This window comes from Lathyrus oleraceus, chromosome 6 (genome assembly GCF_024323335.1).
Source record: "Lathyrus oleraceus cultivar Zhongwan6 chromosome 6, CAAS_Psat_ZW6_1.0, whole genome shotgun sequence".
NCBI classification, from domain to species: domain Eukaryota; kingdom Viridiplantae; phylum Streptophyta; class Magnoliopsida; order Fabales; family Fabaceae; genus Lathyrus; species Lathyrus oleraceus.
In genome coordinates this window covers 413,891,856-413,915,648 of record NC_066584.1, presented here as the reverse complement: position 1 = coordinate 413,915,648, position 23,793 = coordinate 413,891,856, and the positions used below count along the sequence as shown (strand labels likewise).

The following is a 23,793-nucleotide window of genomic DNA, read 5'->3' as shown; positions in this document are numbered from 1 at the left end:
GTGGGCGCGTTATAGAAAAAGTGGACGTGTTATGAGCGCGTAAAATCAAGGGGCTTTAGCATGTTTCTGATCCTTTTTCACCAATTTTCTCACTAAGTCCCTTTCTTCACCCAAAAGTGTTTATTTTCAACTTTTCACTTAAATGCTTCTAACTTGCTCAATTCTTGACAAAATTTGAAGGTTTTTCTTGCTAAATGACATGCATTGATAGCTCATCATCACACATCCCTAATGGCCATTTTCATTATCAGCTATCTAGACGTGTGCTGAGACACGTCTCTAATGGGCATTTTCTTTCCTTCTACTAATGCAACGTGAGACGTGTATGTGATGGTTAAAATCTCTATGTGAATTCTGAGATACGTCCATAACGGTAATGTTTATGATATACATCCTGAGACACGTCTTGAACTTGTGAGTCATTTTTAGGAATTTTTCTATTCTTCTCATACGCGCTTTAGTCGTGTCCCCAGACGCGTCTCGCCTTACATCGACTCTATAAATAGATTTTTCCACTTCTATGGTCGTACGCATCCTTGAGTTTTTTTTAATTATGCAGTTGTGTTCTTCATCTTTCTGTTCACTCATCTCTCTACATAAATCCCTTCATTAAATCATCCATCGTCAATGGCTCAAATTTCTCGCATTGAAAGAGAAATTATGACTTCTTCATGTGCTAATTTAGATTCATCACGATTTTCCTCTCTATCTCACCAACTTAGGTTTGAGACTCTCTCTAAGAGAAATACTATTGAAGAGAGAGCCTTCAATCTAGGGAAAGAAGAGTTCACTGATATTTAAAATATTCTGAAAAAAGCATAAGCTAAATTTTTTCAACAGCTATCCAAGTCGTCTATGCTAAGTTAGTGAAAGAGTTTTATGTAAATTCTTATCGCACCACTAATGATGCTCCCGAGTTTTTAGCGTGGCTAAGAGGAAAGGTGGTAAATTTCTATTGGAACATTGTGGACAAAGTATTAATGGTTAAGTTTCGGGATTCACAATGCGGGTTTTTTAAAGTAAAAGGAGCATCGTGATGAGGGTGGCCTTATTTTGAGATGTTGGAACCTCTAGCTCTTCAGGGAAAAAGATTTAATGGTTTCATAGACAGAAGAAATCAAATATAGGTGCCAGTAAAAATTATGGTGAGAGATTTGGCACCTGTTCCAAGAGCTTGAACCTCATTCTACCACAACAACTTAGATACCAACACGAGTGGATCTGAGTTAATAATTGAACAATCTATTATCTTCTCATAAAGCATCATGTGAATATGGGGCGGATGATTGGTGATGATATGGAAGTGATTTATTAAAGTAAGACAAATAAAGCATTAGGTCATGCAACAATGATATTGCTTATGAGTCAAAGAGTTGGGGTGAAGGAGTTGACAAGAGGAATTTAACAACAACCGTCAAAACCAATTAACGCATTATCGATTGGTCGAATGAGTGTTGTAACACCCCTATTTATGAATTATTATTTTAATTGAATTATTTGTGTTTTAATTTGATTATTATGTTAAATAATTGAATTGATTTGGGGGATGGGAGTATGTGGCCTTCAGTTGGGGGTGTATAGAGTATGTTGAGGTTAGTAGGGTCTATTTAGAACAATTGAAATTATTTTCAAAATTAAAATAATATTATTTTAAATGAGTTTATTTAATTAAAATAAGAATTTAGAGAGTTTGGGTTTAAATTATAAATTAAGAGAAATAGAAGGGAGGAAGGAGTAAGAGTAGTTCTTAGTAGGGGAGAATTATAATTTTAATTAGATTACCCTAATCATATAAGGTTAAGAGATAACCCAGGTTGAGGGGATTTTATCAGTACATGAAAAAGAGATTAGAGGCACAAGGGAGATAGAAGGTTATATCTTTGGAGAGAAGGGAAGAACAACTAAAACTAGAATTTTCACCGCTGCTAGGAAAACCAAGTAAGGGGGAGAATTGATTAAATAATGGATATATGCTTGAAGGGTATAATTGAGAAGTCCTTAACCTCCATTAGGATTATTTGGGTTTTCATAAAGTTATGATTTTATAATGATTGAATTGATGTTTATGTTATTATTGATGTTAATTTCGTGCATTGTGATATGTATGAAACTATGTTTTTTAGTTGTGGATGAATGTTCACAATTATTGTTATTTTGAAGCTTTTGGTATAAACATGATAATATGGGATTAAGAGATTATATGTGTTAAAACTATTGAATTAATATATTTTGGATGTGTTATAACATGTATGTGTTATTTTGGATCGGATTGGTATGACTGGGATGAGGAAAATGGAGTTCTGCAGTGAACTCCCTTAGCAGAAGCGAATTTTGCAAATTCCAGGGTGTTGATGGGCGTCAATACCGTGACGGGTAACCCATAATACTTCTCATGCTTGTGTTTCAATAAGGTCGTCAGTTGAATGACGGTCTGGATGTTTTGGGTTGGTGATGGGCGTCACTACTGTGACGGGTAACCCACCATGGGTCTGCAATGAACGCATATGCTTGTTTTGATGATGTTAAAGTGTAGATTTCAATTTTTTGACTTTTGTGGATGTTTTGGGCACTGTTATGTCTTGTTAGCTACTATTTTAAGTGACGGTTGATATGACTTAATTATTAAACATGAACTTAATCGAATATATGAATCAGTTGATTAATGATAAAGATGTGTATACATGATTATGATGTTATGATGAATTATGTGAATTGTGAAGATGATATGTTGATGTATGGGCATGAATTACATGTTAAATTATGATTTTGTTATTGTGGGATAATAGTTCAGGAAGATAACTATTATTGTTGGGTCAATATATGTTTTGTTTATTATCGGGAGGGGACTTTAAATATTATGTTTGTGTTGCATTGATGTGTTGTGACATGCATTCATTATGTCGTTGTTGTTGATGAAAGAGGAAAGTTGAAATCTGAGCAGGGTGGGTTGGTAACTTGTTCTAAATCTGAGCAGGGTGGATTCAGAGTTCGAGCAGGGTGAACCCGGATCATATGTGAACCAATTGATGATGATATGGTACCACATTCATATGAGTCTAATTAAAGCTGAGAGTCTCATTGCATAATAAATGATGAATATGTGATTGTTGTGTATGTTGATGGATTAGGTGTAAGAATGATATTGTTTGATTGTTGTTGAATGTGTGGATGTTTGAATTCTATCTTGCAGTTTATACCATGAATTTATTGATGTGAATTCTCACCCCCTTTGCTTTGATGTTGTCCATCATGGACATCTTGCAGATAATCAGGATTAGAAGTTGTTGGTGTGAGTGGGAAATAGATCTTGGAGATATTTTCATTAGTTATCGTTTTTATTATTAGTCATCATGCTTTGATTCTGTAACATTGAGGCGAACGATGTTTTCGTTATTTTGTTGATGTCAATATGCTTATTTTATTAAAATTTAATAGTTGTTATATTGAGATGTTTTTAAAGTTGTTGAGAGTTGGATATTGAATTTCTTGTTGAGTTATTTTGTGAAATATGAATCCATATAAGATTCAAATTGAAGTTAATATGTTTTATTACCATGTTTAATATGATTCAACTGCAATGATACCCTAAGTAAAGGTGAGCATGCGATGACATATGTTGTATGTTGTTAACTTTTCCGCTGTGTGTTTTCAAAATATCTATGTGTTTTTGAAGGATTGTCATTGGTAACACCTTAAATTGTCGAGTAATTCTTTATTTATCAGTTTTGGAGTTTAGGGTGTTATATAGCGGTATCTGAGCAGTTCAGTCTATCTGACTAGGTTTTTTGCATGATAATTGTTCCCTAGTATATGATAGGTATGTATAATGCAAGGTTTGAAATGCGTCAAGTTTCCTCAAACAACATCTAGCATGTAACTACTCTGCAACAATCAAAGTAGTTTGAGTTAATGTGAAATTTTGTCTACATTATGATAGTGTTGCTGTTGAAGGTTCGAAATGCGTCAAGTTTGAGAGAGGGTTGCATCTCGAGATCAAACAGGTTGTTGGTTACCAGGAGATCTATCATTTTTCTATACTTGCGAATAAGTGAAAAATCTATTCACTACAAGGGTATTAGTGAAAATAAAGGGAATGGTTAGTTTCAAGGAAAACCGTATGTGACTACTGCTGACAAGGGGAAACATAAAGCTAGATTTAAGAAGAAACCAAGTGGGGGATGATCATCTGCTTCGGTCCAGTGTTATAGGTGTGGTGTGATAGGTCATCATGCCAATGAGTGCACGAGTGCTAAGAAGAAGTGTTACAAGTGTGGGAAGACAGAGCATCCCATTGCTGATTGTAAGGGTAATGTTGTGACTTTCTAAAATTGTGGGGAGCAAGGCCATATCAGTACTAATTTCCAGAAACTGAAGAAGGCCCAGTCTGGGGGTAAAGTTTCTACATTGTCAGGGATAGAGGCTACTAGGCTGACAAGTTGATTCGAGGTACGCATTTTATCAATAGTATCCCTCTAATTGCTATTATTGACATGGGTGCAACATATTCTTTTATTTCACTTGATTGTGCTAAGAGGTTGGATTTAAAGTTGTCTTATATGGTTGGAAGTATGGTTATTGATACCTCAACCAATGGTCCAGTAACTACTTCATTGGTTTGTTTGAAGTTTCCTCTAACTATTTATGGTAAGAGTTTTGTGATGGACTTAGTTTATCTACAGTTGAGTCAGCTTGATGTTATCCTTGGAATAAAGTGGTTGGAGTTTAACCGTGTTCTTATCAAGTGTGTTTCCATGACCGTGATGTTTCCAGAGATGGGAGGTGATATGGAGTTGATGTTTATATATGCTAAGAAAGTAAGAGAATTTTTTAAAGAGGAGGTGCAAGTGTGTGCTATGTTTGTTGCTTTGGGAATCGATAATAAAGTTGTGATGGGAGAGGTGCCACTTGTGTGTGATTCTTTCAAAGTGTTTCCATATGATATCATTGATTTACCGCCAGAGCACTAGGTGTAGTTTTCGATAGACTTAGTAACTGGTTCTAGTCATTTATCGATGGCTCCTTATAGGATGTTCGCTTCAGAGCTGAGTGAGCTGAAGAAGTAGTTGGAAGAGTTGCTTGATAATAAGTTTGTATGACCAAGTGTTTCATTGTGGGGAGCGTCGTTGCTATTAGTTATGAAAAAGGATGGTAGCATGAGGTTGTGTGTTGATTATAGACAACTGAATAAAGTGACTATCAAGAACAAGTATCCACTTTTTACGATTGATCATTTGATGGACCAGTTGGTTGGAACTTTTGTTTACAGCAGGATTGATCTGAGGTCAGGATATCATCAGATTTGAGTGAAACTATAAGATATTTCAAAGACTGCTTTTAGAACGAGGTACTATTATTATGAGTATTATGTGATGTCAGTTGGGGTATCTAACGCGCCTGGAGTGTTCATGAAGTACATGAATCAAATATTCAATCTGTATCTATATTGGTTTGTGGTTATATTCATCGACGCTATTATGATATATTTAAATGTTAGATGATGATCATGTAGAACATATGAGAATTGTATTGCAAACCTTAAAGGATAGGAATCTATATGCAAAGTTATCAAAGAGTGAGTTATGGATGAAGGAACTGAGTTTCTTATGTCATGTAATTTCTAGCAGAGGTATTGTTGTTGATCTGTCGAAGGTTAATGATGTGTTACAATGGGAAACTATGAAGTCTGTTATCGATATCAAAAAATTTATAGGTTTGGCTGGTTACTGTAAGACCCCAATTTTGACCCTAAGATCCCTCATGAAATCTCATCATTTGCATTGGCTTTGGGATCACACCTTGGCATCCTCCTTACCCCTCATTCATTGGGTTTGGATTGCGAGAGATCACCAAGCACATTTGATTGTATTATACTTTATTTTCTTTTGTTTACTAACAAAAATACCAAAAATATGTTTATGTATGTCTTTGTTTCTTTGTAGGTATGTGTGTGTGTCCACCTATCCCTAACCAAGTTCACAACTAGGGTTGGAGGCCCTCAATGCAAAGAAATCAATCCAACATTGATTCATATTTATTATAAACATCATATATGGATCCCCATGTTCTACATTTGTCAATTTGATCAAGAATTCATCAAGAGTTTGAAGCTTGTTTGCCTTGGAAACCCTAATTCATCTAGGAATCTTGTGTGACTTCCTCAACAGGCTTCTTCAACAATTGTTAAAAATATAAAGGTATAATTCACTCTACATCATATTATGCATATATGATACTCCAAGACTTCCAAAGATCAACATAACTTCAAGTTTGTAAGTTATTTCAAGGATGTTGACCAGAGAAAGATAACTTGTCAAAACTAGGGTTCCCCAGAGTCTATCTTCTACAATGTTTGTCATATGAAAATAATTACAAGAGAAAAGTTACTCATTATGACATTCCAAACAACTTTCATGATCTCATAAAGAGCTATTTTTTCTTGGAAATTCATTTTTTATGGTGAAAGATTACAGGTCATTTTGTTTGTGCCCTAGTTAGAAGGTCAACTCCCAAGGACCATAACTTGCTCAATTTTTATGATATGAAGGACATCCAAGTTTCATGATCAATTTCAAGATGTGTTATATAACTTTGATTCTTTTAAAAATGTTAAAACATACTTGAAAGGGCATTTTCCAAGAGGAAACATTATAGGTCATTTTGGGCCATTACAATTGAACAAGCAATTTTCCAAAGGTGGAAGAAGTGGTCATTTGACTTGGGACTCAGAAAATTTTCAATCATGTTTGATTTCTAAAACTTCCACCTCAAAATTCATCATGATACAAGCTCCAAATGGAAACATGTTCAACATCAAAGTTGTTCCCCTTGATGTCACATTTCCAAAAAGTCTAAGACCACTTCATTTGGACAAGATTTAAGGAACTTACGAATGGTTACTTTTCATGGTCCCATTTGGATGAATCACATAATCATTTCTCAAGTACAATTACATGGCCTCATGTTAAGCTTTCAGCATGATTCATGCTCATATGTGGACCTTTTTCAATCATCTCATGGGCCTATCACACGCCCATGCAAGCATGCACCAACATTTCCAATTTTGGAAAAAAATTCAAGTGTGTGAAAAGCAATGCAAAACCCTATAAATACATGACCATTATGATCATAATGGGGATCCCTCTTTCCCAAGCTATGAACCATTGCCTCCCTAACCTCCATTAAAGGATAAACTTGAAGATTTCACTTGAAATCGAGTTTCAATTCTCCTTCTGTTTTAGGATTGAAACTCCAAGAATTCAAGCCTTTCATTGATCCATTTCACTTCCTGCAAGCAATTCGAGTTGAGTCAAGGCAAATTGGAAGCAAGATCAAACCAAATTGAATCTACCCGAAGGTGATTTTTCTCAAACTTCTCTTCTTCGATTCTCCCTCATTTTCAACTATTTTGCTTGATTATTGGTTGGCTGGAGTCCTACCAATATAGGCAACAAGATTGAGTTTCTTTGAGGTCAAATCGAAGCAACTCAGTTCATGCTCCTCAACTTTCAAATCCTCGTATCTTTTAATATACTTGGAATTTGACAAATTTGAGATTAGATTCGAGCTCCTGAGCATTTTTCCTTTGAAATAGTATCTTTGTTTTTCATTTTTTGTTTGGTTGAGGATGGATCAGTCTGGTGAGGTCCACCAGATAAGACAACCATAGCTAGGGCTCCGGTGATGTGGTGGCGTGTCTCCAACCATTTGATCTGTTTGAAATGTTTTAATCCTGATCATCCATTCTGATTACCATTTCTACATGCACGTTGACTAGGGTGTTTGGTGGATAGCGCGTGTTGGCCATCACATCTGCCACAATAATTAATGTTAGAGATCTGATGGCCCTTATTTTTTTGAATTTCTTTTTAATTTTTTAATTTTTGTTTAATCCACTTATTTTGTTTAATTCATAATAATTTCAATTTTAATCAAAAAAATACAGTACTTTCGCCAAAAGTCTTTAAGTATTTTTCTCTTCCGTATTTCGAAATAAAATTATTTTTTTGGATTAATTTTGATATTTTTCATGAATTAAATGTTTTTGTGCATATTTTTAATTGCTTAAAAATACTTATGACTTTCCAAAAATCATGAAATTTTTTGTCTAAGGTCCTTTGACCTTGTTTGACCTAGGATAAATCCCTTGGTTAGTTATTTGATGTTTTAAAGGAATTTGAGGTTTTGACCAAATTAAAATGCATTTTAATTCATTTTTAAATTGATTTTTAATTGAATAAATGCTTGAAAATTATGTTGAGCCATTTTTATGGTCTTGGGATGTTTGACTTTCTGTTTGGGCCTTGGTCATGGTTGATTTGAATTTTGTTTGATTAAAACCATTGGATTTAGGGGATTGATGAATGTACATTTCATCTCCCAAAATGGATGGATGGTATTGATCAAATGAAATTCCTCTCATGATCAATTTGTGTTTCTTATTCCCCTTCCCTCTTCATATTCATACTTATTCTTCCTCAATCCATCATTGACCAATGGAATCTCTTCATGTCTAATGCTAGTTGATTCATCAATGACCTTGTATCAGATGAATCAACATGAGCCAGACTGAGATAGGTCCTTCCCCCATTACTTTTAGTGTGTGGTATGTTTAGGAGTTTGGTTCTTTGTACCAAATCTCAAACATGAATTAACACCTTTATTTTTATTGTCCAACCTCAGATAGTTGTGACTTCTACATAAGTCCAATTACGATTACTTAACATAGAGCTAAATTTAATCAAGAAGGCATAGCATTATAGTAAGTGAGATTGTAAGTCTCCCATTCTTCATGGCATCGTGTGGAGACTTGACCTATTTTCCTTTCATGAGAGATAGTGACATACTTGTTAAATTATCCAAGTTGGATCCCTTGTCATGGATGATGTCTTGGTTCAAGGATCCATACTTGTGAATGAATGGTTGAGTATTCTCCAAAGAATGACTTAACAAAATCAAAATTCTTCACTAACATTTGAATAACACTTGACTAACTCTTATTCATTTTTATTTTATATTCAAGTCATTTACTTTATGCAATTTAAATTTCAGTCATTTACCGTTCATTTTCCATTTACATTTCATGCAACTTGTTTATGTTTCAGTCCTTTTCACTTTGCTCACTTGAGCCATATCTTGTTATTGTATATATTGTTTGTTTGTATTTGTTTTTGTTTATGGTGTTGTGACCTTAAAACATATAATAACAATAAAAACCCTAAAAAATATCTTGGTGGACTGTTGGACTTGATCTGAGCTTTTGGACTTAGAATTAGGCAACCTTCCTTGTGCTAAAGGAATTGGCCAATGCCAATATTTGAGACTGAGTTACCTCAGCTTGTGACTTCATATGACGAAAGACCTTGGATGCCTTGGATTCATCTACTACTCTATCTCTGTACTTAATTTTCTTATTATTATTATCTATGTCTAATGTTTTATTTTGAGTTGATCAAGGAATATATCATCTGCTACATGGGAAGACATTAAAGATGGCTAGCTGTTGGATGGTTTGCTTGGATATTTTATCCATCTTTACTTGGTGCCTTAATCTTCACATAATGCTTGTATGTTGCTTATTGCTTATGGCTTATTGTTTGTCAAAGTCCAAGGGAAATGGGTTTCTATATGACATTCTTGTTTGTTGGATTGCATCCCATTGGTCAGATCTTTTCAATTCTTAACTTTTAATTTCTACTTAGGGTAGTCTCTTCATCTGATCCTACTTCTTAAATTTCAAAATCTCTCTCTCTTTTTAAAAACTTTCTTTGCTTGTGATTTCTAACATAGACATGTTTTAACAATTAGAAACTTTGGCCTTATGTCAATGAATTTTAAAATCTTTTCTTAATCAAATTTGTGAACGAAATTAACAATATTGACTTTAATTTCAAAAGGAAAAAAAAGAACTAACAACCCCATTGATTTTTTTTGGCCTTTTGTGCCTTTTTCTATTAAATTTTTGTTTAAATCAATTCACCAACTTCTTTGAAATTTTTACCACGAACTATGAGGTTTTGATCCCTCATTTTTATGTTGGTACGTATGAACAAGATCGAGGGTCTTTCCAAACACAAAAATATAATTAATGAATTCTTTTCTCATCCCCTCACTCTTCTTATCAAACATAATTTAGACCAAATCACTTGCACACAAAAAAAAGGCTTCCTAGGAGTACCTAGGACACTTTGGGTGCTAACACCTTCCCTCTGTGTAACCAACCCACTTACCTGTAATCTCTTGCATTTTATTAGTTTTGATTTGAAAACTTCTTATCTTTGGGTTTTGTTCGTACTTTTCCCCTTTCCTTTGGAAACAATAAAAGCGCGGTCGCGACTCTGGTTTTATTGACGTCAAGTTTATCCATAGCTTGATGGTCACGAATTTACCATTATAGAAATTAAATGGCGACTCTGATGGGGAGTAGTCCTCTGTGGGTTTAGCCTACTTTTTGTGTATATATATTTGTATATTTGATTGTTTGTGGTTGTATATATTGTTGTGTGATATTCTGTCTGTTGTGCTTGGGGATCTCTATGTGGTGAGATAAGTTCTAACCCGAAATTGAGTGCAATCTAAGATAGGAAGGTGGTATAGTCATGTTAACTTTGAAGGAGTAGTCCTGAAAGAGTTGACATGAGACCCCCCACTCAGTGGAGACCTCTTTGGAGTTACTGATGTCACACGAGTAAGTCGTGGATAGACATTACTTTCACTAAATATGGGGTCCGAGAAGCTGAGGACCATATAAAACTTTAACCTAACTTGGCCTATTTAGGACGTATTGTGGAGACTGTTCAAGTGTAGACTTGATAACAGTTGCTACACGATACTACACTCAAACGATTTCTCTTGAGAATACTATGTGTTGGTTCTTGTGTTGGCAGCAATTTTGGTAAAACCTAGAGTGTTCACAAGTTGTCACATGTGTTGTCTTGACATAAGATAACTTGTACCTGCAGGATGCTTAAAATGTAATTATGCAGGATTTTACCAGGATGCCAGACCCGATGTCATGACATCTGTATACAGAACATTCAGTCTGAATGTTATGTATTATGTGATTGCTTTTTTAATGCAAATCTATGTATGATTGAAGATATAATTTAAACACGCATTCAATGATTAATTACAACCAGGTTTACTTATTTTCCAAAGAGATCTAATCATCTGTCATGAGAAGATTTGAATGGAAAATAGTTTTAGGGTTTTATGATGTCCAAGCCCATCCAAATGCTTCTATAAAAAGGACATGGAAAACCTGATTTGATACACAAGAAATAACGAACGAAATATTGAGAGAGAATAAGGGTTTTTAGTCTTGTATGGTCGTTTGAATTGTAAGCCATTCAATTCATCCGTAGATGATTGAATTGGTCTGATTTTTGAGTTGTAATTTGTCACGCAAAGCTTTTAAGCATGAGTCTGTGTCTACTTGATTAAAGCTATTAAGTAAGATCAAATGTGTGTCTTTGAAGAGTGTCTTCTTTTTTTTTGTAATTCTTGTTTATATCACTGGTGTGATTGAGGGGGAGTGAGTGGGATCTCATATCTAAGAGTTCTTAGGTAGAAGTCACACGGGTAGAGATTAGGTGATAAGACTGTAACTTGAAGTTGTTTACTAAGAGTCTTTGAACTGATTCTATTTTAATGGATTTCCTTCCTGGCTTGGTAGCCCCTAGACGTAGGTGAGTTTGCACCGAACTGGGTCAATAATTGCTTGTGTCTCTTGCATTATTGTTCTTTATCTTTTATCCTGTTTGTATTCAGATATTAGTGTCGTGACATTACCTTCGACATCTCATATCTGATACCAGAATTTCAATTGGTATCAGAGCAGGCATCTTGCTCTAGATCTGGGTGAGATCTAGGGACGATACTTTCTGGTACTATGGAGAGAGATGGAGGATATGTTCACAGACCACCTATTTTGGATGGATCCAACTATGACTACTAGAAACCTCGAATGGTAGCCTTATTAAAATCTCTGGATAATAAGGCTTGGAAGGCTGTGTTAACAGGCTGGGAACATCCAGTTGTTACCAAGGATGGAGAAGCTACTACTGATAAGAAGGTTGAAGAACAATGGACCAAGGAGGAGGATGATTTAGCCATTGGGAACTCTAAAGCATTGAATGCTATATTCAATGGAGTAGATAAGAATATCTTCAGATTGGTAAACAACTGTGAAGTGGATAAAGATGCTTGGGACATTCTCAAAACCACTCATGAAGGCACCTCTAGAGTGAAGATGTCTAGACTGCAACTGGTCACTACCATGTTTGAAAATTTAAGGATGAAAGAAGATGAAAATATTCTTGAATTTTATATGAATATCCTTGAAATTGCTAATGCCTCAGGAGACCTGGGTGAGAAGATGTCAGATGAAAAATTAGTGAGGAAAATACTCAGGTCACTCCCTAAGAGGTTTTCCATGAAAGTGACAGTCATAGAAGAGTCTCAAGACATTTCCAATATGAGAGTTGATGAGCTAATTGGATCCCTTCAAACATTTGAGATGGGAATGTGTGATGGATCTGAAAAGAAAGTCAAAAGCATAGACTTCATGTCAAACACTAAGGAGGAAGAGGAGGAAAGTGGTCAAGATATTGATGAAGATCTGGCAAATGATGTTGCAATGCTGGGAAGACAGTTCAACAGACTTCTGAAAAAGATGGATGTAAGATTTAAGGCTAATGTCAAGAACACCGCATCTGACATCAGTAAATCCAACAATGCTAGAAGAAGAACAAGGTCGGATGAAAAGCCCAAAGAAGGAAAAGGAGTTCAGTGCCATGAATGTGATGGGTATAGACACATTAGAACTTAATGTGGGACCTACCTCAAGAAACAGAAGAGGAGTCTTGCTGCCACTTGGTCTGATGAAAGTGAAACAAAAGTGTCTGCAAATCTTGTAACTGCCTTAATTGGAAGATGGGGTTCTGATGAAGATTCAAGTGATGATGAAGTAACCTTTAAAGAGTTGGCCACTACCTACAGAGAGTTGTGTCACAGAAGTGCAGAAGTGTGTCAACAAGTTGAAAGCCAGAAGAAAGTGATATCACAGTTGGAGAATGAGAAGGCAGAACATTTGGAAACCATCTCCAAGTTGAAGACTGAAGCAGTATTCTTGAATTCTAAACTAGATGAGATAACCAAGTATGTAGGAATGCTGAACAATGGATCTGACACCTTAGACAAAATTCTCCAAACTGGACAAATAACAAGAGACAAGTCTGGCATTGGGTTCAATGAATCTAAAACTGAGTGCAGCCACACTGGTAGCAAATCAAAGCTCAAACCCAAGTGCAGTCACACTGGGAGAAAACCAGAGATGTCACATCATATGTCACAACATTATAAAGGAAGACATCAGAAAGGGAAAAATCAAAGATGGAGATGTCACTACTAGGGAAAATTTGGCCACATAAAACCATTATGCTATAAGTTGTATGGCTATCCTAGTCCCTCTCATCATCAACCTAAACCCAAACATCACAGACCTGTCAACAAAAAACAATGGGTTCCTAGGACTGATGTTACAAGTCTAATAGCTCACACTTCCTTCAGAGTTTCAGCCAAAGATGATTGGTATTTTGACAGTGGGTGCTCCAGACACATGACTAGAAACAAAAACTTGCTAACTGGCCTTCATCCTCATGCCACCAGTTATGTAACCTTTGGTGATGGAGCAAAGGAATAAATTAAGGGAATTGGTAAGCTCAACTGCCCTGGAGTTCCTAATCTTGACAATGTTCTACTTGTTAAAGGACTGACTGCAAACCTAATAAGCATCAGCCAACTATGTGACCAAGGTCTAATTGTAAGCTTCACCAAAAATGAATGTCTGATTACTAACAAAGAAAATGAAGTGATCGTGAAAGGAGTCAAGTCTAAAGACAACTACTACATGTGGAGCTCTTAAGAAACTGGTTATTCTTCAATGTGTACTTTATCCAAAGAAGAAGAAGTGAAGATATGGCATCAAAGGTTGGGCCATCTGCATCTTAAAGGTGTGAAGAAGATTATATTTGTTGAAGCTGTTAGAGGAATTCCCAACCTAAAAATTGATGAAGGAAAAGTCTGTGAGGAATATCAGATTGGAAAACAGACAAGGATGTCACACCCGAAGCTCAGACATGACACCACTTCCAAAGTATTGGAACTCCCCAATATGGATTTGATGGGACCTATGCAGGTGGAAAGCCTTGGTGGAAAGAAGTATGCATATGTAGTGGTGGATGACTTCTCCAGATACACCTGGATCAATTCTATAAGAGAAAAATCTGATGTTTTTGAAGTCTTCAAAGATCTTTGTCTAAAACTTCAAAGATAAAAGGAAATTCAAGTTATCAAAATTAGAAGTGATCATGGGAAGGAATTTGAGAACAGCAAATTTGTTGAATTCTGCTCTTCGGAAGGAATTCATCATGAGTTCTCATCTCCCATTACTCCTCAGCAAAATGGTGTGGTGGAATGGAAAATAGAACCCTTCAAGATATAGCCAGAGCTATGATTCATGCTAAGAAATTGCCCTACCACTTTTGGGCTGAAGCTATAAACACAGCCTGTTATGTTCACAACAGAGTAACCTTGAAGAAAGGGACTCCTACTACCTTATATGAAGTTTGGAAAGGGAGAAGACCTACAGTCAAATACTTCCATGTGTTTGGTAGTAAATGCTATATCTTGACTGATCATGAGCAAAGAAGGAAGATGGATCCCAAAAGTGATGAGGAATATTTTTGGGCTACTCAACAAACAACATAGCATATAGAGTCTTCAATTCCAGAACAAAAGTAATGATGGAATCTATCAATGTTGTAGTTGATGATCAACAGACTGATGTCACAGACGATGTTGAGACATCTCCAAATGATCCCCCAGCTGACTTCTCAGACAAAAATAATGAGAGTGAACCTCCTCAAGCTGAACCTGAAGATGACAAAATCAACAAGGGACCCTCCACCAGGATTCAGAAGGATCATCCCAAAGATCTCATTATAGGAGACCCAAATAAAGGGGTCACAACTAGATCAAGGGAAGTGATCTCACATGGCTGCTTTGTGTCCAAGATTGAGCCTAGGAATGTCAAGGAAGCCTTGACTGATGAGTTATGGGTCAATGCCATGCAGGAGGAGTTAGGTCAATTCAAGAGGAATGAAGTATGGGAACTGGTTCCTAGACCTGAAGGAATAAATGTCATAGGTACAAAGTGGGTGTATAAGAATAAATCTGATGAACAAGGGGTGGTTACTAAAAAGAAAGAAAGATTAGTAGCACAAGGATATACTCAAGTTGAAGGAGTGGATTTTGATGAAACATTTGCTCATTTAGCTCGCCTTGAGTCCATTAGACTTTTGCTTGGAGTGACATGTATTTGGAAGTTCAAACTGTTCCAAATGGATGTAAAAAGTGCCTTCTTGAATGGCTACTTAAATGAGGAAGTATATGTTGAACAACCTAAAGGATTCACATATCCAAATCTTCCAAATCATGTGTACAGATTGAAGAAAGCCCTCTATGGTTTGAAACAAGCTCCTAGGGCTTGGTATGAGAGACTCACAGTGTTCCTCACTAACAATGGATACAGGAAGGGAGGTATTGACAAAACCCTATTTGTTAAGAATGAAGGAGGAAAACTCATGGTGGCTCAAATATATGTGGATGATATTGTGTTTAGTGGGATGTCAGATCAGATGGTCGAACATTTTGTTAGACAAATGCAGTTTGAGTTTGAGATGAGCCTTATTGGAGAGCCGACCTATTTCCTTGGGCTACAAGTCAAGCAGATGGAAGATTCTATCTTTCTATCTCAAAGCAAATATGCCAAGAACATTGTTAAGAAGTTTGGCATGGAGAATGCAAGTCATAAAAGGACACCTGCTCCTACAAATTTGAAAGTCTCCAAAGATGAAAATGGTCTTAGTTTAGATCAAAGTTTATACAGAAGCATGATAGGAAGTCTGCTATATCTCACAGCAAGTAGACCTGACATTGCCTTAGTTGTAGGTGTTTGTGCTAGATATCAAGCTAAACCAAAAGTCAGTCACATAAACCAAGTGAAGAGGATACTGAAATATGTCAATGGCACCAGTGACTATGGAATATTGTATACTCATGGTTCTGTATCTATGCTGACTGGATATTGTGATGCTGACTGGGCTGGATGTGCTGATGATAGGAAAAGCACATCAGAAGGATGTTTCTTTTTGGGGAACAACCTCCGCACTACGTCCTAAATAGGCCAAGTTGGGTTAAATGTTCTACGGTCCTCAGCTTCTCGGACCCCAAATTAGAGAAAGTAATGCCTAACCACAAATAACTCGTGTGACATTAATAACTCAAAAAGGGTCTCCACTGAGTAGATGGGTCTATGGCCAACTTGCTAAGGACTACTCCACACAAGTTGAACATGACTATACCATCTTCCTATCTTAATTGCACTCAAGTTCGGGTTAGAACTTATTGCACCACTCATAGATCACCAAGCACAACAGACAGATGAAGACATCCTTTAAGTCCGAGATTCGACGCATCCAAAGGAAGTATGCACCCATAGCCAAATCGCCTTATGCAGTTGCAAGGGATCCTTAGGATGATAGTTTCCTTTTCTCTTGTATTTGTACTTTGGTTTCTGAAATTTTACTTAGTGTAATCCTTCTAATTTTATGAATAAAAAGAGATTTTATGGTCAATCGAATTGTTATTATTAATTGTTATTATTAATTGAATATATTTGCAAATGAGACTTCATATGTTCCTTGAAATTAAAATAAAAAACATTGCATTTCATGCATTATTTGCATAACAGGTTTCTTCCGCCAGGTGTCTTATTTGTTCTTCTTCTGTGTATCAGCCAAGCTGACTCACCACTATAACACTCGAGCTAATCATTTGAGAAGAATGGAGCATCTAGGGAAAGAGAATAGATAGTTGAAGGATGAGATCTCCAGACTCACGACATTCATGGAATCTGTAATAGCTTCTCAGAATCAGCCATCTCTGCCTCCCGTAACTCCTCCTCCTCTGAGGACTGTGATTTCAGATATTTCTTCGCCATCTATAACTGTTGTTGATGCCAGCCAGTCTATTCCTGCTATGCCAGATAGGTTCCCGTGGGGAATGCAACCTAATTTTGTGCCTGAAGGGTATGCGCCCACTTTTGCTTCTCTGTCGGCATCAAGCCCGGTCCTGTCAGTGCCTCCTCCTATTGTTCATACTCTGCCTCGTGTCTGTAGCGGTAAATTCATGACCATCAAGCTATGGATAAGCTTAACGTGAATAAAACCAGAGTCGCCGCCATGCTTTTATTGTTTCCAAAGGAAAAAGGAAAAGTACGAACAAAACCCAAAGATAAGAAGTTTTCAAATCAAAACTAATAAAATGCCAAAGATTATAGGTAAGGGGGTTAGTTACACATAGGGAAGGTGTTAGCACCCAAAGTGTCCTAGGGAGCCCTTTTTCATGTGTGCATATGTGTTTGGTATAAAAGATATTTGAGAAAAATAGAGTGTGTGGATGAGAAAAGAATTCATTGATTATATTTTTGTGTTTGACAAGACCTTCGGTCTTGTGCCTTCGTAGCAACATAAAAATGAGGGATCAAAACCTCGTAGTTCGTGGTAAAAATTTCAAAGTTGGTGAATTGCTTTTAATCAAAAGTTTAAATGAAAAAGGGCACAAAGGGCCAAAAATTTGAATGAAGTTGTTAGTTCTTTTTGTCTTTTGAAATTTTAAGTCAATAAGATTAAGTTTATTTACAAATTTGATTTAAGAAAAGAGTTTGAAAATTCAATGGCATAAGGCAAAAGTTTCTAATCATTAAAACAAAGTCTAAGTTTGAAATCACAAGCAAAGAAAGTATTGAAAAGGGGGAGAGATTTTGAAATTTAAGAAGTGGGAGGAGATAAAGAGGCTATCCTAAGCACAAAATTAAAAGTTAAGAGTTGAAAAGATCTGACCAATGGGATGCAATCCAACAGACAAGAGTGTGATATAGAAACTCATTTTCCCTTGTACTTTTATCAAGCAATAATCAATAAGCAATGAACAATATCACACATCATGAAGCTCAAGGCATCAAATAAAGATAGATACATCCAAGCAAGCAATTCCCATAGATATCGATCTTCTTTGTCTTCTCATATATCAGCTGAAATATTCCTTGATCAACTCAGAGCAAAGCATCTGACACAAGATCAAGATAAAAATTAAGCACAAAGGCAGAGTAGCAGATTAATTCAAACAAATCCCAAGCCTTGTATCAGATGAAGACTTTCTTCAAAATAGCTTCGGCTCAAAATGTTCGCATTGGCCAAGTCCTTTTTGCATAGGGAATGTTGCCTAATCCTAAGTCCAAAAATCCAGATCAAGATCATCAGTCCACCAGATGTTTTTTTAGGGTTTTTGTATTTTAAAGTCCTAATACCACAAACAACACCAAAATGCACACAAAAATATATACAATCACAAGATATGGTTCAAATGAGCAAAGTGAAAAATGACATAAACATAAACAAGTTAGATGAAATATAAATGACAATGAATGATAAATGACTAAAGTTTAAATTGCATAAAGTAAATGACTTGAAAGTAAAGCAATATTAACAAGAATTAGTCAAATGTTAGTCAAAAGTTAGTCAAAAGTTAGTGGTGATTTTTAATTGTTTAAGTCATTCTTTGGAGAACACTCAACCATCCATTCACAAGTATGAATCCTTAAACCAAGACATCTTCCATAAGAAGGGCTTCAACTTGGATAATTCAACAAGTATGCCACTAGCTCCCATGAAAGGAAAAAAGGTCAACCCTTCATACAATGCCATGAAGAATGGGAGACTTACAATCTCACTTACTAGAATGATATGCCTTTAGGGTCAAATTTAGCTCTATGTTAAGCAATCATAATTGGACTTATGTAAAAGTCACAACTATCTGAGGTCGGGCAATAAAAATTTAGGTGTTAATGCATGTTAGAGATTTGGTATGAAGAACCAAACTCCTAAAACATACCACACACTAAAATAAAAGATCAAGAGGGATGGACCTATCTCAGTCATACTTGTATTGGTTCATCTGACACAAGGTCATTGATGAAACAATTAGCCTTAAGACATTAGAGATTTCATTGGTCAAATTAGGTAATGGGAAAGAATATGGATGAAGATTAAGAGGGAGGGGAAGATAGAAACATTAATTTATCAAGGGAGGATTTTATCAAACTAAAATCATTCATTTATTTTGGAAGATGAAATGTACATTTCATCAATCCACTAAATCCAATGGTTTTAATCCAACAAAAAACAAATCAACCTTGACCAAGACCCAAACAAATAGTCAAACATCACAAGACCATAAAAATGGCTCAACATAATTTTTATACATTTAATCAATTAAAAATCAATTTAAAAATGAATCAAAATATAATTTAGTTTGGTCAAAACCTAAAATCTCTTCAAAACACCAAATAAATAGCCAAGAGATTTATCCTAGGTCAAACAAGGTCAAAGGACCTTAGACAAAAAATTTCATGATTTTTGAAAAGTCAGAAGTATTTTTAAACAATTAAAAATATGCAGAAAAGCATTTATTTCATAAAAAATATCAAAATTAATCCAAAAAATTATTTTAATTCAGAATATGAAAGATAAAAAAAAATTGGATTAAAAATGAAATTATTATGAATTAAACAAAAGAAAGGGATTAACCATAAAATTAGAAATTAAAATAAAAATAGAAAAAACAAGGGTTATCAGATCTCCCTTATTAATTGAGGTGGCAGATCTGATGACCACACGCGCGTGTTCCATGGTGGACTCTAGTCAAATCAATGTACGCATGGTAATCAGATGCAACGATCCAGATTAGAACCTTCAAACTTGATCAGATGGCCAGGAAGTGTGACAACACATCACCGGAGCTAGGGCTCCGGTCATCTTCTCCGATGACCTTCACCGGACTGGTCCAACTTCATCTCAATGGAAAATGAAAAACAAGGACACTATTTCAAATAGAAAATGCTCAGGATCACGAATCTGACCTCAATTTTCTCCAATTCCAAGTATATAAAAAGATACAGGGATTTGAATTTTGAGGATCATGAATTCAGTTGCTTCAATTTAACCTCAAAGAAACTCAATCTTGTTTCCTACATTGGTAGGACTTCAGCCAACCAAAAATCAAAAAGAATAATGAAGAATTGAGAAAGAATCGAAGAGATAAAAATTCTGGAAAATCACCTTCGAGTGAGCTTCAAACTTGCTTGATCTTGCTTCCAATTGGCCTTGGCTTGACTTCAGAAGCTTGTAGGAGTTGAATTGGATCAAGTAAAGGCTTGGACTCTTGGAGTTTCAATATCAAAACAGAAAGAGATTTGAAGCTCAATTTTCAAATGAAAACCTTCAACATTATCCTTTAATAGTGAGGGTTTGGATTGCAGGTTCAAAGCTTGGGCAAGAGGTCCTTAATTCTGAGCCAATAGGGTCATATTTATAGGCAATGCATTTGATTTTCACACACTTCCAAAATTGGCCAAAAATATCAATTCCCTTGCATGCTTGCATGGCGTGTGGTAGGCCCATCAAATAGTTATATCAGGTCCAAAATCACCCATGTGCAATGCTGAAATCATGTCATGTGGTCATGCAAACGAGATTGAAATGTGAATATGAAATTCATCCAAATGAACCTTTGAAAAGAACCCATGTTCAAGTCTTCCAATTCTTATCTAAATGAGATGATCCTAGACTTTTTGGAAAGGTGAGATCAAGGGGAACAAATTTCATGTTGAACAGTTTTCCATTTGAAGCTTGGATCATGATGAATTTTGAGTTGTAAGTTTGGAAAATCAAACATATTTGAAAATTTTCTAAGTACCAAGTCAAATGTTCACTTCTTCCACCTTGAATAACTTTTGTTATGGGCTTCAAATTGAAAACGTTCCTTCATAAAAGTTTTAGCTATTTAAAACCTATTAAATTTGGTCATAAATTTGACCTCATTTGGATTTGGCATGAAGGAGTTACGCATTTTAGAAGTTGAGGAAAATCACTTGTTCAATGGTAGTGGCCCAAAATGACCTATAATGTTTCCTCTTGGTACATGCCTTTTCAATTTTAATTTGAACTTATTCCAAGAATAAAAGTTGGATAGTGCATCTTTAATTTGATCATGAAACTTTAATTTCTTTCATATCATAAAAATTGAGCAAGTTATGGTCCTTGGAAGTTGATTTTCTAACTAGGGTTTACATAAAATGACTTATAATCTTTCATCATAAAAAATGTCTTTCCAAGAAAAAATAGATCTGGACCTCAACATCAAAGTTGTTTGGAATGTCATAAGGAGTAACTTTGATATTGGAATAATTTTCATATGACAAACATTGTAGGAGATAGGGTCTAGGGAACCCTAGTTTTGACCAATTGACTTTCTCTAGTCAACCACCATGAACCATCTTTCAAACTTGAAATTATCTTGATATTTGGGACTCGTGGAGGATCATATATGCATAATATGATGTAATATGAAGTATACCTTTAAATATTTGATCAAATGTTGAAGAAACTTGTTGAATAAGTCACACAAAATACTCAGATGAATTAGGGCTTCCAAGGCCAACAAGCTTCAAACTCTTGATGAAATCTTGATTAAAATGATAAATGAAGATCATGGGGACCCATATATGATGTATAGAGTCATTGTGAACCATCTCTTGATTATTCTCCTTGCATTAAGGGTCACAAACCCTATATATAAGCTTGATGAAGTATGGGTGAACACACACACTACCTACAAAAACAACAAACTATATATTGACATATTTTTTGCATTTGGGTTGGTAAATCATGAAAAACAAAGTATGATACAATCGATTGTGATTGGTGATCTCTCACAATGCAAATCCAATGAATGAGGGGTAAGGAGGATACCAAGGTGTGATCCCAAAAGCTAATGCATATGATGAGATAGCATGAGGGATCTTAGGGTCAAAGTTGGGGTCTTACATTGTCGAGAATACCACTTACCACTCTGAGCCGTCTGAAGGTACAAATGTCTATGAGAAGATGGACGTAATGAAAGATCAGTTTCTTGAATTTCACAAAGAAATTAAAACTCTTAGAGGAAAAGATCTATTTGTAAAGACTGTTGTTAAACTCTGTTTGGTTCCCAACGTCAAAATTTCGGTGAATTTCAAGGTCCCAGACTTTGAAAAATTCAAAGGGAATACCTATCCGTTGAGCCATCTTATTATGTACTCCAAGAAGATGTTTACTCAACCTGATAATGATAAGCTGCTTATTCACTACTTCCAGGATAGTCTGACTGGAGCTGCCCTCAGATGGTACATAGGCCTGGACAGTGCTAGCATTCATACTTTCAATGACTTGGGTGAGTCATTTGTTAAACAATATAAGTATGATGTGGATATGGCGCCAGATAGGGACCAGTTAAGGTCTATATCTTAGAAGGACAAGGAGACGTTTAAAGAATAAGCTCAAAGATGGAGGGAGTTAGCTGCTCAGACCAATCCACCTTTGGAAGAGAAGGAGATGATTGAGATTTTCTTGAAGACGTTGAGTTCATTTTATTATGAATGCATGATTGCAAGTGCCCCCAATGATTTCACCGGGATGGTAAACATGGGGATGAGGTTAGAGGAAAGAGTCCGTGAAGGACATTTGTCTAAAGATGAAGGGTCAGCTAGCAAGAAGTATGGTAGGAGTTCCTCCAAGAAGAAGGAGGGAGAAACTAATGCAGTATCAGTGGGGAGGCAAAGGAGGCCTCATGTCAGGAAAAGTTCCCAATCCCGTCAGTATCAGCATCAAGTATCATCAGTAATTCCAATTTTCACCAATAATTCAACCAATCAATCAATTCCAATTGAACAACATCATCAGTAACAACCACAAGAAAGAACCAACTACAACAACAATAATCATTAGCAAAATTTTGAGAGGAAGAAGGTATCTTTTGACCCCATTCCTATGACATACGCATATTTGTATTCGTCCTTGGTACTCAAGAATCTTATCCATCCAAGGAATCCTCTGCAAATTCTTGAGCCATTACCATGGTGGTTCAAACCTGGTCTTCATTGTGCTTTTCACTAGGGAGCCCCTGGTCATGATATAGAGAACTTCTATCCACTAAAGTATAAAGTTCAGAAGCTTGTGAAGAGTGGTATGGTGTCTTTTGAGGATAAAGAGCCAAATGTGAAATCCAATATGCTGCCTGCTCATGGTAACGCTTCTGTCAACATGGTGGACGGTTGTCCAGGGAATTTCAGAGTTTTTGATGTACGGCGTATCTATAGGTCTCTGGTGGAGATACATAGAACTATGTGTTTGATTAGTGATTGCGAACATGACCATGATAGTTATGTCATTTGCGGTGTGAACCCTCGTGGGTGTATAATTGTTAAAAGAGACATTCAAAAGTTAATGGATGAGAATGTTATTCAAATTCAACAGTCAAGGGATATGGGAGATGATGTGAATGCCATTGTGCCAGTATTCAAAACCCTTGAGCGGGTAGTCATTCAGTTTGATAGCAGCAATAGCAGTAATGTCAACAGATCGGTATCGTCGTTGGTAATGCGGATAGCGGATTTGTCCCCTATGCATCCGATAAAGTTGTGTCATACCATTATAATGCCACTATGATAAAGAATGGTCAAGAGGTTCCTCTTCCAGTTGCAAACTCGGTGGTAAATATTGTGGATATTACGAAGGTGACCCGTAGCGGTCGTATATTCAGTCCAGTGTTTTTGAAAGTTGTGGAAGATGGGACAGT

The 23,793-nt window shown here is 36.0% G+C and overlaps 1 protein-coding gene across 1 annotated transcript; it reads left to right on the top strand.

The window, feature by feature from the left end:
• Nucleotides 1–4,490: 4,490 nt before the first annotated feature.
• On the top strand, nt 4,491–4,967 carry LOC127095958 (uncharacterized). Its single transcript, XM_051034595.1, has one exon. It carries the CDS (start codon nt 4,491–4,493, stop codon nt 4,965–4,967), a length of 477 nt encoding a protein of 158 aa, XP_050890552.1.
• Nucleotides 4,968–23,793: the final 18,826 nt, after the last annotated feature.

What these genes read in the sequence shown, in the direction of transcription:
- LOC127095958 (XM_051034595.1), top strand. Translation starts at nt 4,491, where the DNA reads ATGGGTGCAACATATTCTTTTATTTCACTTGATTGTGCTAAGAGGTTG.